The sequence below is a fragment of the Diceros bicornis genome, chromosome 10 (genome assembly GCF_020826845.1).
Source record: "Diceros bicornis minor isolate mBicDic1 chromosome 10, mDicBic1.mat.cur, whole genome shotgun sequence".
NCBI lineage: Eukaryota > Metazoa > Chordata > Mammalia > Perissodactyla > Rhinocerotidae > Diceros > Diceros bicornis.
Window position 1 is genome coordinate 50,829,352 of NC_080749.1, and position 19,075 is coordinate 50,848,426.

The 19,075-nt window shown below is 39.3% G+C and overlaps 1 protein-coding gene across 2 annotated transcripts in view; it reads right to left on the reverse strand.

The window, feature by feature from the left end:
* LRP2 (LDL receptor related protein 2) overlaps window positions 1–19,075 on the reverse strand; it is a 203,622-nt gene that overhangs the window by 17,723 nt on the left and 166,824 nt on the right. For both annotated transcript variants that reach the window (XM_058549201.1, XM_058549200.1), the window contains 8 exons: window positions 17,998–18,135; window positions 15,433–15,555; window positions 11,468–11,596; window positions 7,366–7,497; window positions 6,121–6,252; window positions 3,991–4,134; window positions 2,316–2,481; window positions 515–643 (listed from right to left, as the gene is read on the reverse strand). In XM_058549201.1, the coding sequence (XP_058405184.1) occupies window positions 515–643; window positions 2,316–2,481; window positions 3,991–4,134; window positions 6,121–6,252; window positions 7,366–7,497; window positions 11,468–11,596; window positions 15,433–15,555; window positions 17,998–18,135 (1,093 nt within the window). The remainder of the gene's footprint in view (window positions 1–514; window positions 644–2,315; window positions 2,482–3,990; window positions 4,135–6,120; window positions 6,253–7,365; window positions 7,498–11,467; window positions 11,597–15,432; window positions 15,556–17,997; window positions 18,136–19,075) is intronic.

Genomic DNA, 19,075 nt, shown 5'->3' on the forward strand with positions numbered 1-19,075 from the left:
GGCAATACTGCATCAAGGAAGGCATACCTACCTAGTGTTATTAGTTCTTCTGATTTTTCAAGCCAAAAATACAGTTTTTTAAAAACTTTTAAATGTTAGCAACTAAATTAAAAAAACAACAAAAAAAAATGTAAAGCTCTGTGTAGTTCAAGTCAAACATGTCTATGGGCCATATTTAGCCCACCAGCCACCACTTTGCAGCCTCTAGTCTAAACCAATCATCAGGTATAGACCAATCTTTAAATTCTGTTGAGGAATGTGTGAATTTTAGACAAGCTAGGCTCTGGAAAAAATGTAGCCAGAGGCCTTCCCCCCATATAGCATCAGTCTGAAGTCTGGTTGGTCCTAAATGATCTTTAGGGTATATTATAATTTTTAAAAATAGTCATAGAGACCACTCGAAAAAAGTCCAAGAACAATTTCACTACAGTTGGGAGAAAATAATTAAAGACGTAATTTTTTGAGAATCCAGTGGAAAATATCTAGAACATTAAAGATTCCTTCAACTACTTACCCTAGTTTGGGATTCACAACCACTGCGGCTGGTTGATCCAGTTGGGTGGAAATCAGCCACTTTCTGTATCTTCCATCAAGTTTAGCCACCTCGATCCGTTGACTCTTGGCATCTGACCAGTAAATATGCCTGAATTTAGAGGGACAAAGTTAAACAGCTGAAGAATCTGGACTGGTCACTTCTGGGAAGGAGGTTTGAAGATGAGAGCACATAGTTTGGAAGTTCTGGCTGGCAAGATAGCTACTCAGATACCAGTGATTGGAGCCACAGTCTCCCTCCCTCAGAAATGCCCCCAATCTCTTCAGCCAATGGGATATCTTTGGAAGGTTACAAGTGGAGGAATGAGGCATGGAGGAGACTCCTGCCTGATCAGCCAAAGCAGCTGAATCATCCAGGATCAGTAATGATGGTGGACCTCACCTCTGACATTATTATGTGGCATGTCCTTCCAGGTAGAAGTCTTAAGGCACTGTTGGGCTGGCCCTTTAAATTCTGAATGCCCATAAGTCTGCTTCCTCCTCTGCCAAGAGCCCCATTGGAATCAATAGGAATCTGGCATCAATTCCAAGGATGAGTAGAAATAGCCTTTCAAAATAACAAACTCAGCCAGGCCATCCTGCCCTTATTTCATCCCTAAGGCTGCAGGTCTTAGTTCCATCAGTTTCTAAATTCACTTATTCATGAAGGCCGAGAAAGAGGTAAAATTTCAAAGAAGCAGACAGATTTGCCATTGCCTGGTTGGTTTTCAGAAGGAAGTGCTAAAGTCTAGAGTTTCAAGTTCCTGACTCTCTGAGGCCTTGTTTCCTGACAGAAAGCACTGAAATGAGTCTCCTGTTGGCCTGCAGGCACAATGGGGACCTAATTAACTTCTTCAGAGATGCTCCAGTCTTCCAGGAAGACCAAATAAGTTTGTTAAAAGCTGAAAATTAATTTATACTGCAAATGACTGTCCATTCTCCCAGAGGGCAGTAAGCCCCCGAGCCTTCCCTGTCAAACATTTTTCCATTATTAATTCATTTTCAAGGACATAGGGGATTCTATGAATGCTTGAGCTCTGATTCTAATCTAATGTGATTAGATTAGACACTTTCCCACAAATGTGACTGCAATGCAAGGCTCTTCCTTGAAGAAGAAGCTTACTGACTTTTCCACATCAGTTTGCATCTCACGCATCAACCTGACAATAAATCTACTTAAGGTTCTTACTTAGGAATCATCCAAAATGTGTGGCTCTGGTCCCTGGGGTTCTAGAAGGTCTAAAAGAGCAGAACAGAGCCAACACCTCTACTAACAAAAAACTGAAAGATTAAACAGGAAAGTCAAATTTCAAAATCTGTTCAGACGACACAGCCTGCTAAAAACACAAGATGTGGATTGTTCCTCCCTGAAATAATTACAACAGAGAAAAATATTTCATCTCAACTGCTTTGCTGGGAGAATTGTGAGGCTGCCCCATTTCTTCACAAAATGAACAGTGTCGCCACACTGAAAGTTAATTTTGGACTCCAGAACTCTGTTGGCAAGAATGCTCTCCTAGATATAATATAGAATCTTGATCTTGGTGCTTTCCCAAACTTTTTCATGGCATACATAGAATATAGGAAATGATCATGTTTATATGACATGCTGGGGTAAGTAGAGGTGGTCACTGGGGCTAGACCAAGCCCAGGCAACACCCAGCTGCACCAGCGGCTGAGTGTACCCCTATCGGAGTCCAGCTTAACTCATATGCCCAGGTGAGAAGTAGTGAGCTCTGGCCAGGAAAATAGAATAGGCAAGAGGAGAATATGGCTAAACTTACCGTCCAACCCAGTCCACTGCTAACCCATCTGGCTGTGCTATGTATTTCAAGTCCAGGTTAACTTCCTGCACAATATTATTGCTGCCAGATTCAAAGTTGGGGATGTAGGCACGTTTGATAGCACCAAAATTAGAGCCATGTCCTAGCACAGTGTAATATACAACACCTGCAGAGGCAAGACACACAGGTCAGTTTCATGTCAAGAATATCAGGTAATGGAGGAACTGGGGACTAATCATGTGAAGTGCTGTTCACATCTCTACCTCCTCATTGTTCCTATAATACTAATAATTCAATTACACCAATATGATCAAACCTCAAAACCTATCATACTTGAGCTATTAGCTACAAATGCTTCAATTGATAACATCAATATTGACTTAGTCGTCCCTATTTGAAGGTAATTTACTGAAATATATTTCAGTCAAGAGCCTATTTGCTCTCATTAGGATCAAGTTCCATTTTCCAAAACAGAATGTATAGATAAACCAGAGGCAGGCTGTTGAGAGTTTGAAACCATACTCAATAACTGGAAATAAAGGAGCCACGTGGATGGGAAGTCCTATTTTATGCACAGACTAAATAAAGGATAGTGGACAGCAGGCATTTTTTTTAATTAATTTATTTTTTTATTGAAATAACATTTGTTTGTAACATAGGCATTTTTAAAAGCATAGGAAGACTGTGACTTTTAAGGCATATACTTTCCTAGGTATACACCATTCTTGAAAAGCTTATTGTATTGCATAACGCAGGGTGAAAACAACAATAATAAATCTTACATTGCATAGTTATTGACAGTTTGCAAAGCATTTTCACATCTCTTATCTCATTTGATCTTCAAAACAACTCTCAGAGGTAGGCAGGCAGAACAAAGCTACTGCTCTTATTTTACAGATAAGAAATGGAGATCTAGAGATTTGTTATAATTATTTAAAGTCAGTTATTTAAAGTGGATGAGGGAGCAGGCATAGAAGACAAGTTGTCTGATTCCTGCTCCATTACCATCTTCCACATACCATACAGAGCCATGAGAGACTCAACAGAAAGCATTATTCATTTTTTCATTCACTGAACTAAATCTTTTAAGCACCCACCACATACACTGCACCAGATGTTGGGTCAGGTGCTGGGCATGTAGACATGAATTAGATTGAATCTCTAGTTCCAAAGAGCACATGGTTAAGGGTAGGGAGAAAAATATGTGGACCACTAGCTATAACTCAATGTAACATGTGCTTTAGTAAAAGCATGTATAAAATGCTCAAGGCTCATGAGTGAACAATCATGGAACTGTGCCAGGAGGAATTATAGAGGATGTCACAGAGGAGGTGACATTTGAAGTGGGTCTTTGAAGTTTGAGTAGAAATTTTCTAAGTATACAATGGTGGGGATGAACAAGACCTGCATGAACAAAGACAAGGAGATATTAAACAAAGGGATATGAGGTTGTCCTGAAAGGATAATCCCCAGAGATGGGAAAAGGTTTGGTGAGAAGTCAGGAAAGGTTGGCTGGAACCCATGGCCATGCTCAGGTGTCTGGAGCATGCTAGATAGGTGGGGCATCCTCTTCCACCCATGCAACAAAATTCACTCATTAAAAAATAAATTCCCCGAAGTTCAATACGTTATAATTCAATTAATATCAATGACAGAGGCCAAAGTTCATACTCACTGAGGTCTATGCCTTCAGGATCCCAATCATAATCAATAGCCTGAATATGTTCCTCATCTTCAAGATAATCTCCGTACTTCTCAGATGAGAGATTATATTTTCGAATTCGCACGTTTTCAGACAGCAAGAACAAAGGAGGGTTACCTGTAAACAAATGAAGGGCTGCTTTATTGTTTGAATTCTACCTAAACTTTTTTATTTGTATACAGTAGGATATAAAATAACAGGAATCCTCTCCTCCTTTAAAAAAAATGAATTTTTATAGGAATCTGACCATCTCTGCTAATCAAGAGAGCTGACTATCCCACTGGGTTGCAAAATCCATACTGTAGACATTCTTGTCTCCATTTCAGGTGGAAAGCTAACATTTCTGTTAGGAATATTATCAGTTCTTTATTCTTTGTCCTTAGTGGGCAACAGTTTAGAGCAAGGAAAGACTGAGACCCCCTAGATAGCTTCCTCTTTTCCACTTATTTTTTTTTTTATTCACTGACAATAAAACAGACAAGATTGTAGACATTCAGTCTCACAGAAGAAATACAATATGTATAATCTTACTAAAAGTTTACCAGGAAGTCCTCATTGTTTACTCCTTGCTGACAGATTTTTATGATTCTTTCAGCAGGTAATCAGCTCCATGACCCAATTTAGCTTCTAGCTAATGACAAAAAACAGTGTGTTCTTGGTTTTTAAAAAAATTTTTTTACTTAAAGCAGCTATGTAAATGGTGACTCATCCTGATACGCATTGTCTAGAATTATTTAAATTTAATTTCATAATGTCAATTGAATCCAATTTCAGTAACTTTTAAAAGTTCATTTTATATATTTCTTCTATCTTGACATTATGTTTTATATGAATATTCTAATTTATTTTGGTTATCTTAGTTAAAAGATTTAAACATTTTTTAATTTGCTGCTTAATTACCAAACAACTGTTCAAATGCCTTTACCCTGGTTTTCATTTGGTGTCAGAAATGTTTGGAGGGTAAAACATTTAAGTATGTCAGTCAAATGTATGCTTTAAAAGTCCAATCTGTATGAAGAAATTGAACAGCCATTTCACTCTTAATTTGCAAAATAAAATGCTATTTTCTTATCAAGTTCCTTAAACTCCAATACAAACTGCAAATTCAAATCTGTAAGCTCATAAAGATTCACACCTTTTAACCAAGATATGCTGATTTAGATCAGAATTGTGGAAATTTGGATTATAATACCTCTGTCTTACAGTCTTTCTCTTTTGTCATTTCTATCTAATACTTATTACTGCTTTCTATCAGGCCTGATTCTCAGATACTGGCATTAACCTAAAATGTAGATCTAATGACTGAAGTTATGAATGAGCCAGACTCTCTCTGTCTGTGATCAGTAGTCCATGAATGATATAAAGGGAAATGTCAACAACGTCCTTGATTTGCCCCAATTGAATGTGACTGTTTTTTGTGACCCGTCTTGGATTACAGAGCCTCAAACCTTGATCTCAGTGAAGTGGGAGCTGGAGGGCTTCATTAATTTCCTTCTGTTGATGACCATTCTATAGGCAAGTTTTATTGTTTGAATCTTCTGGAGAGTGACATCTTGCCCACTTTCTGAAGTTTTTATCAAGGTGGACAAGAGGCTAAGGCAAGAATAATAAGTCACATCTGACTCTTGTTTTAATTCCTACGTATTTTTAGGAGATTGCAGTTATTGTTTTAATCAGGAGAAGAAAGAGAAGAGACTGGATGTGTGTTGGAAGAGAACTGGTGAATTAAAAATAAGATTCTGAGGGGCTGGCCCGGTGGCGCAAGCGGTTAAGTGTGCGCACTCCGCTGCGGCGGCCCGGGGTTCACTGGTTCAGGTCCCGGGCACGCACCAACACACCGGTTAGCAAGCCATGCTGTGGCGGTGTCCCATATCAAGTGGAGGAAGATGGGCATGGATGTTAGCCCAGGGCCAGTCTTCCTCAGCGGAAAAAAAAAAAAAAGAGGAGTATTGGCAGATGTTAGCACAGAGCTGGTCTTCCTCACAAAAAAAAAATAAAATAAAAATAAGACTCTGAGAGTCTAAAGTTTATTTTCTGGTATATTATACTCATCAGCATTTATTTCTCCGAAAGTCAATTAATCCCCACATGAACCCGTCATACCATCAGCTGCGCACCGTTTTCCATAGTGGTCACCCATAGACTTGAAGCCTTCGGCACAGGAACACTCATAACTTCCTTTGGTATTTTGGCAGTTCTGGGGACAAACCCCAAATTGCTCACATTCGTTGATGTCTGTAGGCAAAATAAAACCAAATATGCAACATCTGCTCCCTTCCATTCCTTAGAGACCCTGCTTCTGTTTAAATCCATATTCATAAGCAATTGGAACCGCGAAGATTGTAGATGAAAATAAGCAATGATACCAACATTTGTGGAACACTTACCAAGTTTCAGATACTGTTTCACATGCTTTTCATGTCTTTTCCTCGTTTAATCTTCCAAAAAGACTCTATGAGGTATGAACTATCATTAAACCCCAAGTCCCAAAGCTGGTAAGTGGTAAAGACAGAGTTTAAACTGAAGCAGTTTGACTCTGTACAACAGCAGAACAAAATTTCCCCTTTCGGGAAGCAACTGTTGTGTTGTTGTTTGGAACCAATTCTTTTTTGCTAACTAGCTTCAGGAATAGGAGTCATTGCTTTAGTTTTTCTATTGAGCTCTTAAGCTCCAGCTTCCAAAAGAACTGTTCCAGTCATCTGAGTATGGCACATCATGATGAATTAGAAACAGTAAATTCAAATAACCAGACACTGAAAAGCATACTTATCACTTACCGTCTTGATAAGATACCCTCCAACTCCATACCTTAGAATTCATTCATGTCTGACATAAGTAGATGCATAATAAATATATGTTGTTTGACTTAAGAAGAAGAAAGTAGGACTTGTGTTTGTTAAAAAACCTTTCATCTCACACACTGATACAATAAGCAGCTATCATCACCAAGGCCTTCATATATCATATCAATTCCGCAGACATTACCAAGGATGAGCTATCTGCCCAGCGCTCTGCTAGGCACTGTTAAGACGGCATGGAAAAAAAGAAATCGGCATCCAAGTGTTGTTTTTTTTTCTCATGACCCAAGAAGTTAATGAGGAAAATAGATCTTGACACTTGTCATTATTGGTTATATATAGTCAGGAATGTATAGCTAACAACCTCATTCAGAACTGATCATCACCCTCTAACAGTAAAGTTATGGGTGCACCTGAGTATTTTAATGAGGTAGAACCATGTGTTTAGCCCCATTAAGGGAATTAAACAGTGGTTTAATAAAAGGGAATGAGTGCAGAACCTGAAAAGTACAAGGTTCTCCTAACAGGAAAGGGAAGAAATATACTCTACCGTCACAGGAGTTTCTGTCCAAAATACTGGCTTTGAACCCAGGTCTACAGCTGCAGATAAATCCTCCTTCACTTAACTGGGTACAATTATGTTCACATAGATTCTCAGCACATGATCTTTCTTTTCCTGTATCTGAAAACCAAAATTCCAGCATTACAAATGAAAAGTATAAACCAAGTAAGCCACAAATAAACAGTCAAGTGGTATATCAGAAGGAACACCTACCCATAGCCAACTATAGGACATCTTTTTTTTTTTTATAGGACATCTTTTTTTTTTTTTTATAATTTTATTTAGTTATTTTTTTCCCCCAAAGCTCCAGTAGGTAGTTGCATGTCACAGTTGCACATCCCTCCAGCTGCTGCATGTGGGACCCGGCCTCAGCATGGCCAGAGAAGCGGTGCATCGGTGCGAACCCGGGCTCCGAACCCGGGCCGCCAGCAGCGGAGCACCCGCACACAACCGCTAAGCCACGGGGCCGGCCCTAGGACATCTTGAGATGACCCCTTTGCATAACCCTTTGTAGAGGATTGGGGGCCTCTGTATTTAGATATCTGGTAATGGCCTGAATGCCATTTACACAAATGTATGCAATGTTAGATCCTTGAGGCAATTTCCCATTATACTCAGCACTGCCAGGGTCACCCACAGAGCATCCAATTCTGGACTCCAGAACTATGAAGCCAGAGGCTCTTTACAACTGTCACCATCTGCTCCACTATCTTTAATGCTGTTGTGTGTGTGTGTGTGTGTGTGTGAGGAATTTTGCAACATGTTTGTATCAAGGACTTTAAAAATACTCACTGTTTTACCCAATTATTCCAGGTTAATAAATTTTCCCTCAAGAAGGAATAAAAAATCTGCACTATGATTCATGTTTAAGGTGTAGTATTATTGATAATAAGAAAATTTGGAAACAACTTTAATGTACATTCAACAATAGGAAAGAAATTATGACATATTGTATTTTACCAAATCTAAGATACCACTGATGCACCATTATTTTATGTAACACTAAAATAGAAAAAGTCTAGGACTTACACTATGGCTTGTTGTCAATTGTAAGATGCATCCTGGTTTCAGAGATGTTCAAATGTGAAAATAAACATGCATCTTAAGAATCAATGAGTTAGGATTATCTACATGAAGAATTACTATGTAATCATTAAAATTCATCGTTTCAAACAATACTTTAACATGGGAAATAGCTATAATAAAAGTGGAGAAAATGACTGTAACGCTAGTATAGAATATGCCTTTAAAATTTTTTTAAATATTTAGAAATACTTTTGCACATGTATGTGATAATGGGGGTCGGGATGGGGTGGTGGTTATCTCCATAAGGGATCCAAGCTTCATCTACTCTCAAATGAAATGTCTCTTGGTCACAGCCTTCTGAATATTTTAGCTAAAGAGACTGTGGTATCTCCTGGCTGAATTCTTTCAAATAAAAATATATTTCTATCTATCTGTCTTCTACAGTAGGCAATGAGGTGAACTTAATCACTTCTCAGGGTCCCTCAGGGCACAATGATGATATAAGTATATGTGATTTGAATAGACTAAAAACATTGAATTTTAAAAAAGAAAAATAACTACAAAATAAAGCACAATGACATTCAATAAAATGCTCCCCTTGCAGTTCATACTTCAAAGCTGTATACATAAAAGCCTTACAATAAAGGTCTAGTCTGAGCTCTTAACAATGACATATTGCAAAATAAGTCTATTCATATTTTCTACTTCTTCTTGAGCCAGTTTCAGCATTTTCTGTCTTTTTAAGAATTTGTCCATTTCACCTAAGTTGTCTAATTTTTTGGCACGAAGTTTCTCATAGTATTCTCCTATTATCTTCTAAGTTTCTGTAAGGTTGGTAGTGATGTCTCCTCTACATTGCTCAACAAGTGTGAACTATTTTTATTAACTTGAATAGCCTTGAGAGAGTCATATAACCTTTCTGAGTCTCACGTACATAGTTAGGCTCTATAATGTCCTCCCAGCTCTAAAATCTATAATATGATTAGGGGTCCCAGGAGGTAAAAAGTTCTGGACCAAGTGCTCCATTGAGTGAGTTGTACTCTTGTGAAGCAACAGTCCTTAACAAGAGCAGAAATCACATAGCATTATGAGATTGTTCCTTAAATTTGAGGACTTTCTTGTAACTTCTTTCATTTGAAAACAATCATTTTAATCCATATAACAACAGAGTCCCTCAACCCAGACATATGATGCTCTATTTATAAGATAGAAACTTTATTTTCCATTTTATGAAGAAGGAATAAGAACTACCTGACTGAGAAACAGCAAGTCAATCTACCTTTATAATCACGTAAATAATATTTGCAAACTGAGGTTAACTTCTTCCCTTTAATATTAATGGTGCTAGAAAAATATTAATGTCTTTCTCAATTTCAAAATATTTTTTAAAAAGCAAACATATGTTCAAAACACCTCAGTGATCCTGTTTAAAAGAAAAAGGAGAAGCAGGAGGAAGAGGAGGAAGAGGAAAAGGAGAAAAGGAAAAGAAAAGAAAGGCAAGTGGATTAGCAGCACCTAAGAACTGGTATTTTAAACAAGAATTCTATGTCTCAGCTGAATTATTAGCCCACTGCAGTAAGACTGAATTCTGTATCACATATCCACTTAATATCTGAAAAGAAATGCTGCTTCCATACCTAAATTAATGTCTGTGCTACTTGGTTCCTTTAAATAAACCCTGCTTTTAATTAAATGTCATTTGAATAAGAAGTACTGTAGTCAATTTTAAGCCTTTTAATTGGCATGAGCAACTAAAAGAGAAAGCAATGTTTGACCGAAGCCCAATGTGGAAACACTCCACACTCCTGGAACCATTCATATATCAGTCTCTGGGGATCAGAACCCAAATACCATCCAGTTTTGCAAATCATGTTGTGTTCGTGCTTTTTAAATATTTAATTATCTCACTTTATTATGTCAAAAACTCCAAGCCTCACTGAGAAAGTGTGTGAAATAAATGGCAAATCAACTCAATATGGCTGGTTATTATCTTCCTTTGTAGCCCACACAGGAGAAAAGTTACCAGGAAATCCTTGGGATGCCTCAGAGAAAAGCAATTAAAGCCCAAGAAGTTGAAACCATGTGGAGCTAACTAAAGCGATTAAGTCACAGGCTCCTTGAGTTTGAAGAACTCGCTCCTTTTTCCTATGAAGAAACTGAGGCCTGGAGAGGTCAATATGTGCCCAAAGTGGCACAGCAAGTGGCAGAGGAACTAGAGGCCAGCTCTCTTAGCCTGGAGTCACAGGACTGTTCAAATTCTGCCTCTGCCACTCTGTGTGACCTCAAGCAAGTTACTTAAGCTCTCTGAGCTTTATTATCTAGATAGACATAATAACAGTGATCCACTGGGGCTAGCCTGAGTGACAAATTAGATAATCCATGTGAAAGCATTTCCTAGGAGCCATAAAGGACTGTAAAGGCGTGAATTATTAGCATGACATTCTAACATTTCCATCACAATATTGAGCTAGAACCATCCCCTGGTTATGTTCATCATCCTTTTCCAACACAAAGTCCCTCCTCTACTTTAAACATAAAAATAAATGTTCCTTCCAAGGTCCCCTGTGACATTCCCATCCTTACCAACCACCCTTAGAAGCTCTTCCACTAAAGGCCAAAGATACTGCATTTGGCTTAAGATGAAAAAATGTGCAGACTGATAAACAAAATATGCAGCTTTAAGGTCCTGAGAGGCACCTAGTGCACTGGGAAGAGGATTGCTCTGCAGTGAGGCAGATCAGAGTTCAAATCCTGGCTCAATCTCTTCATGGCAGGAGGACATGGCCAATTTATTTAACCTCTAAATCAGTTTCCTCATTTGTTTAAAAGAGAGAGAGAATAATACCTAACTCATAGGATTGTTACAAGGATGAAACAAGAAAACCAGTGTAGTGTTTAGCACAATGTCTGGTATGGAACAAGTGTTCAATAATAGGTAGTTATGGGCTGGACTGCAGTTCAGAGCACAAAGTGAATTAAAGAGAATTATGTCATTATCGTTGCATGCTTTCATTAGGTAAACCTGAGTTACTACAATGAAGTATAAAAATAAGTGTTTACTTACTGCAACCCGTTTCATCAAAATGGTCACCACAGTCATCGAAATCATCACATACCAGGTGCTGTGAAATGCAATGTCCATTGCTACACTTAAATTCATCCTCTTTACAAGGTCTAGGGGTCGCACCTTCACCTATAATTTAAGAACAAGTTAAAGTCAAACTTTTTCTTCTGTGGAACAAGATGCTTCCCTCTGCGGCAGACACAGTTATTGCTCACAAATAAGCCTATGCTTCCCTGCATTTCTTATGTTGGGACCATGTGACTAGTTCTGGCCAACAGATTATGAGTTGGAAATGACAGGCGCCACTTCTGGGCCAAAGCAATTAAAAACCCATGTGCCTCCCTGCTTTGGCAACCTTCGAAGCCATGTGTTTCAGGTGGCCGATCTGCAAGGAGGAGGGCTGTGCAACCTGCATTGGCCTTTACATGAGTAAGAAATAAATTTTTGTCATGTCACACCACTGAAATTTTGCAATTTGTTGGTTGCGGCAGCTAGTATTAATTACCCTGGATAATATATAAGTAGGGTACTTTCATAACAAAAACCTAAAATATTTGTCATTGGCATCAAAGTGAGGAGGCAAGCAATGAGGAAAGTGATATTGGAGGCAGGAAAGATGGAGACCTGTGTTATGCAATGGCAAAGCATTTGGTAAAGCTTAGAAAAACTGGAAAGCACACCATGTGCTTACCGAACTTGTCAATCTAGGGAAAGAGGTTGGAAAACAGAAGTTAGTAAATGACCACTGCTTGCTGTTACCTGAGTTTGGCAAGATATATAAGAAAGAGATAAGGTCAGGGAGGAAGTGGTTGATTTACAAGCAGAAATGAAAGAAAATAAAGTCCAGGAATTTGCACTGTGGGAAAAGCCAACTGCATTTAGATCCCAAACAGTAAGAGTCTGAGTTTAAAAGGCTTTGAGACACAAAGGCCCAGTAAAACCTCTTAGTTGGCTAAAAACCACTGCTCATCCATTTTTCTAGATGGCCTGAATGTAACTGACAATCAGTTGAGACAAAGGTGCGTGAGAGACTCCAAGTCAGTATGCTTTTGAGAGTGGAAGGGGCACTATTAATAATTCCACCAGGGCAACAGACATAAATCAGGACTGCCCTAGGCCAACATGTGTCACCCTACCCCAGTGGCATTTAAGAATTGTTACAGACTGGTGATTGTGATGAGTCTCTAATTCTTTCTTTCCCAATGAGAATGTTCGTTTATTTCTATTATGCTTCCCCTGTTCTACCACTATCTGTTGGGGGCAGGGGGTATAAATAAAACTAGTCTATTAGTTTATGGGTCTCCAGACCAAGAGGAACCACATCTGCAAGTGAAGGCGTGACTAATGCCTATGATCCAGAGCTCTGGATTTCAGTTACTGAATGGGATTATGAGTTACATCCTTTGGGGACGGGTTAAGGGTCTTCTATGCACAGAAAGAAAAGTGTAAAGGGATGTTTAGTGACACAAGGGTAAATTGTGATAGAAACAATTGGTATACACTGTGTTTCACAGTCTCCCTTGCAGTTAGATTGGGGCCATGTGACTAGTTCCAACCAAAGGACTGTGAGCAGGAGTTCCAACCAACGTCTGTCACTTCCAGGCCCAGGAAGTTAAGGACCTGTGTGCCTCCTCCATTTCTCTCTTCTCCTGCCCTGGCAACCTTGAAGACTATGTGTTCCAGATGGCATAATTACAGGACGGAGGAGGGCTGACTTGACCTTCGTCAAACTTTACATGAGTAAGAAATCAACCTCTGCTGTTTTAAGCCATGGAAATGTTGCAGTTTGTCCATTGTGATGACTAGCAGTGATTCCTCTAACATCCTGCTCCTTGGGAAGAATAAAAGTTTACTACCTCTTTTTCCACTCTCAGATTTGACCATGTGCTATAATTGCCTTGCTCCTTAAAAAAGGATGAAATCTTGCCATTTGCAACATGGAGGGGCCTTGATGGTATTATGCTAAGCAGAATAAGTCAGACAGAGAAAGCCAAACTCCGTATGATTTCCGTCATATGTGGAAGATAAAACAACAAACAAACACATAGACACAGAGAACAGATTAGTGGTTACCAGAGGGGAAGAGGGCAGGGGGGAGGGCAAAAGGGGTAAAGGGGCACATGTGTACAGTGACAGATGGCAACTAGACTTTTGGTGGTGAACATGTTGTAGTCTATGCTGAAGTCGAAATATAATGATGTACACTTGAAATTTATGTAATGTTATAAACCAATGCTACCTCAATGAAAGAAAAACAAAAAACTGGGAATTAAACATATTAAAAAATGACTAAATGCAATTCCATGCAGCTAAAAATTTTTAAAATATGTTTATAAGGCAGTTTGTGTAATAGAGTCTATATATATATATATATGTATATGTATATATATACGTATATATGTATATATATACGTATATATATATGTATGTATTCTAAATTGATATCGTACACATGAAGGAATCTTTTTTTTGTGTTAGAAAGATTAGCCCTGAGCTAACATCTGTTGCCAATCCTCCCTTTTTTGCTGAGGAAGATTGGCCCTGGGCTAACATCTGTGCCCATCTTCCTCTACCTTTTTTGCATATGTGGGATGCCTGCCACAGCATGGCTTGATAAGCGGTGCGTGGTTCCGTGCTCAGGATCCGAACCTGTGAACCCCTGGCTGCCGAAACAGAGCACTAGAACTTAACCACTACGCCACTGGGCCAGCCCACCACATGAAGGAATCTTAAGATTTAAGGATGTAAATGTTAGTAGTCTTTTGTCTAGGTGGTGAGATTTCAAATCACTTTTTCTTTATGTCTATCTACATCACCTTCGTGTGTGTGTGAGCACATGCATGTGACTGTGTGTGTTACCTGTAACCTTTTTAAAATAAAGAAAATTGTGTAAAATATGGCATTTGTAACAGGGGAAATGGGAAGTGAAAAGGGGAAGGGGAAACCGGCTCACATTTTTTTTTGATGTTCTATTTCTGGGTTTTCATCCTTTTGTGCTATGCCTCAAATAAATGTATTAACAATGTTATAACCACAGGTTCATCTCTGCCACAAAAAAAAAAGCTGGGGGGAGGGGTACAAACTTGAACATTGCAATAGTGTCAAAGACCTCCTGACCTACAGCCCCCTCTGGGATGGGAGCTGGCAGTGAGCACTCCAAGGCCACATCAATACAAGGGATGGAAAATAGAAAAATTAGGCATTTATCTCAATTTTCCCACATAACATCCTTTTAGGAAAAAAAGTAATTGGAGTCAGGGAAAATAATTTTCCTTACCAACTTTTTTCTAGGTAAATTCAATTGCCCAGAAAATTAATCAATTCTCTCCTTCAATGGATAGATTATAAAACATTCTCAAAATGGAAAAGCACAGATTTTTCAATATCTAAAACATTAAACGCAGCCAGTTTGAAACTTCTATCTTAAAATAATCCATCATTTTTCTCTTTTGGGAAATGAATGTTCATTTTAAAGAGGAATATTAGATGAGCTCTGCTAACACCAGTGCTGCGATGCTTAGCATGATCTTTTCAGCTGGGTCTTGAGAAGTTCATGTCCCTAGATTAATAATTAGTAACTCGAGGCTGAAGAGGAACCAAACCTCATCTTTGAAAACAAATAAACCATTAATTTGTGAAGTGACTCAACCAGTGTGTAAGTGCTTGTTTTCATTTTCGCAAGAGAAAAGAGGAAAGAAAAGCTTACGGAATGCTTAAACCAAGACTAAAAAATGAAGGGACCTGCCAACATCTGGCTCAAATGAGCTAAGAATAAGCAGGGAAGAGTTGCATCTGAGTAATGCATATGTTTCTAGAATCCTGTAAACAATTGCGCCAGCAGAGATCTGCAGTCATAAGCGCAGCATGAGCCTCTAGAGAACAAACTAATCCCAGGGGTACATTTTGCAAACTGCAAACAATTTGGGGCCCCTAGTTTTTTCTTCTCCCTTCTGACTTTTGCTTACAGTTCTCCTTTTTCTCATCACTTCCATCTCCACAGTCATCGACACGGTTGCACAGCTCGTGACTATAAATACAGCGATTGTTGTCACACCGGAAACGGTGTGGTGACTCGCAGGAAACATTCACTGAAAGGAAAGATGGAAAAACAAAAGCACAAGTTAAGAGGAGAACGTTAAGTGTCAATATCTAAAACACTCCCACGCCAGCACCAGGCTTGCTTCATTCATCTGTTCATTTGCTCATTCGATCAACCAATTTACAAATACATCTTGAGTATCTAGTACACACCACGTCACTGTGCTAGGCACCAGATACAATGCAGAACAGGAAAGGCACAGTCCTCGTCCTCAGGGAACTTTCATGCTAGCGGAGAGACAGACTTTACAAATTAACCAGACTTTACAAATTAACCATTCAGTTACAACTGTGATAAGAGCCACAAAGGAGATGTGTTATGAAAGCACCCACTGGGGGGGGTCTGACATAGATCTCGAGGAGGAGGAGGAGTCAGAAGAGGCTTCACACGTGAAGATTCTGAGTCAGGAAGGAACATAGCAGGTGTTTGGACCTGAATAAAGGTCTCTGGCTGGAGCACGGAATGAGGAGGATGTTGATGGTATGAGGCTCAAGAGGCCGGCAGGACCACACATGGACTCTTATCCTAACAGCCAGGAGGCCACTGTTTGTCCCTCTGACTGCAGCTGTCATTGAACCAACAGAGCATAAAGATTTATACCATGATGGACTTGCCTTCCCTCCTACATTTAAAGTTGATCTCTTGCAATCAAACCCTGACTCATCTTGTTGTCCAGAGTTAGATCTCTAGCTGATGCTTTTGCACCTGCGTCCTCGCAGGTAGAAGGTACCCTTCTCCAAGGGTAGAACCTGGCTCCCTTACTTCTTTGGTGCGGGGGCATAGTCCTCTACGGCTGTACCAGGAACTCGGTAAACTCAACAATTCAACACACATATGTGTTCTTCTTCCTCATGAAGGACTTTGGCTGTTTGATTTTCTTTCTGCCTTTGCACCACACACAAGGAGCAAGAGGAGAGACTTGTAATGATGTTGTTTTGGGGGGAAAAAGTCAGATCCAAGAGCTGGTTCTTAGAAGTATTGTTAATAGAACTATTGCAAGAATTGTTTGCTGTGAAAGGCAAGTGCAACATTATAGAACAGTGTTGGTCAGTTTTTAATACGGCTGTGTCTCTGCCTCTCCACAGTTTAATTTTACTAGTTATGGGCACTTTCTCTTAGAGAGAGAAGCAACTTCCTAAGGACTTCTTTGAAAGTTACCTATGCTTAGGATATTTTTCAAGATGCATCAAGTTAAAAACAAGACAAAACATGGTAGTTCCTAACAAGAAAAGAGGTGGCAAGAAAAATGTTGGGATGCCACTGTGAAAATACAATGTATGTTAATTCAAGTTCTCTGAAGGCAAGGAAATACTCTGATATAGCATTTTCTAGAGTCAAATCCCTGGGCTAAAAACGAATAGTGATGAATCTAAGAAGCAGAACAGAAGAGTGATGTGAACTTCAGAGGCAAATTGCAGCTGAGTCAGACTGAGAACTAATCAAGAGTTCCAGCAGTAATGTTTCTGGGGGTGCCTTCTCCTGTGTTGAGGACTTTTACTTACATAAAATTCTTAACCTTTAGCTTACATCAGGATCACTTGGAAGGCTTGTAAATGCAGAGACTGTTGGGCTCCACTGCCAGAGATTCAGATTGGGTAGGTCTAGGGTAGGCCCATGAATTTGCATTTCTAACATGTTCCCAAGAGATACTGACTCTCCCAGTACAGGAATGACACTTTGAGAATTACTGCCCTAGAGGCTCTCCAATGACTCAAAATGATTGAAACAAACTCTAATCAGTAATTCTTAACTAGGAGACTAAATTAAAAGCTAAGGAGCTTTTTAAATATACATTTGTCCAGGCCCCATCCTAGGGGATTCTGGTTCATCCTAGGGGATTCTAAGCCTGGGGTGGGGCCAGGGCATGTGATTTTGAAACACCTCTCCCCGAGTGATCTGATATGTATCCAAATCAAGACTCACTGGTTTAAAAAATAAACACGCATCATACAACAGAAAGGAATTACAGGCCTTGAATTATGATGTAAAGGGAAGTGACCTTATGAATTAACTAGTCTTAAAGTTTCCTAAAGGTGTTCTATGAAGCTCTAGGGGTTTGGAGGGAGGTGCTTTGAGGGGCACAGAAAGTAGGCTGGAGCAGGAGAGGTACAACACCTCCACTCCAACCAGACTTCAACCACAACAGATCTGCCTCTATCTATGCACACTGGGCTTCCAAGTAAGATTTCTTTTGAGGAAATTGTTTTCTAAGGCCATAAAATGTTTAAAACCATGGATGTCTGCCCAACTTTCTCATGTTTCAAATAGAGAACTAAGCTGGAAGCCCAAGCGAAATCACAGTAACACAGATCATGGGCCCGGTACTCAAAAATTGTACAACTGCCCTATAGGATCACATGCACCACATAAGAAACATTGAGATTTTGCCAGACAACACCACTCCCATTCACTCTATTTCTCTCCTGCTTACAGCACAGATGAAGTTCTTCATCAGAACCATCACCACAGTCGTTATCTCCATCACATTTCCAAGATGACTGGACACAGACATGATTTTTACATTCGAACATAGTAGCTGGGCAGTATGCACCATTGGGAAAGCGAGTGGCTGTTGGTGGGGAGGAAACATATTCAAATTATTAGAAAAAGTTGCTAGTTTTGGAAAGCTAGCCTGCTATTTCTCCTTTACCTCTTTCCATTATAGCCTGCTCTTCTTTATTCGTTCAGATGTATTGTGGCCTTAAACTGTCTGAAATTCTGATGGAATATTTCTTAAGGACAGCTATCCATGCTCAGTTTTCAATGACAGGAGTTATTACATGGATAGCACTAGACATTCTCTTGATAGGCAAGTGCAACTCTTCAGCGTCCGCACTGGCTTTACCCATCATCCATTTATATAGTGTCTTTGAAACCAGGTTTTAAGATGTGGAAACCATATCACCAAAAATATCATCATGGATAATCATCAACAGTTAATATTTATTCAGTGATTCATAAAGATTAAAGTGTGAATGATCATATTGACTTTACATTTTTAAATAACTTTTTATATGTAATCATGCAATTCAGAAAAATTTTAATGCTGTAAATACAGTATGTTCTAATACCCAACCCAAGTTCTTTATATCCATATATTCATTGCTCAAATATTCTTCTTTTATCCACAATGTTTTTATCCAATTAATGATTTGTATAGTAACTGATAAAAGACAAATATAAAAGACAAATACTTTTGTTAGCACAGATACTTCATATATTCTCTATTTAAAATATTGTTAATAAGGGGCTGGCCTTGTGCCATAGGGATTAAGTTGGTGGGCTCCACCTCGGTGGCCTGGGGTTCGCGGGTTCGGATCCTGGGCGCGGACCTATGCACCACTTATCAAGTGATGCTGTGGCAGGTATTCCACATACAAACTAGAGGAGGATGGGCATGGATGTTAGCCCAGGACCAATCTTCCTCAGCAAAAAGAGGAAGATTGGCAACAGATGTTAGCTCAGGGCTAATCTTCCTCACCACCGCCCCCCGCCAAAAAATAAAATAA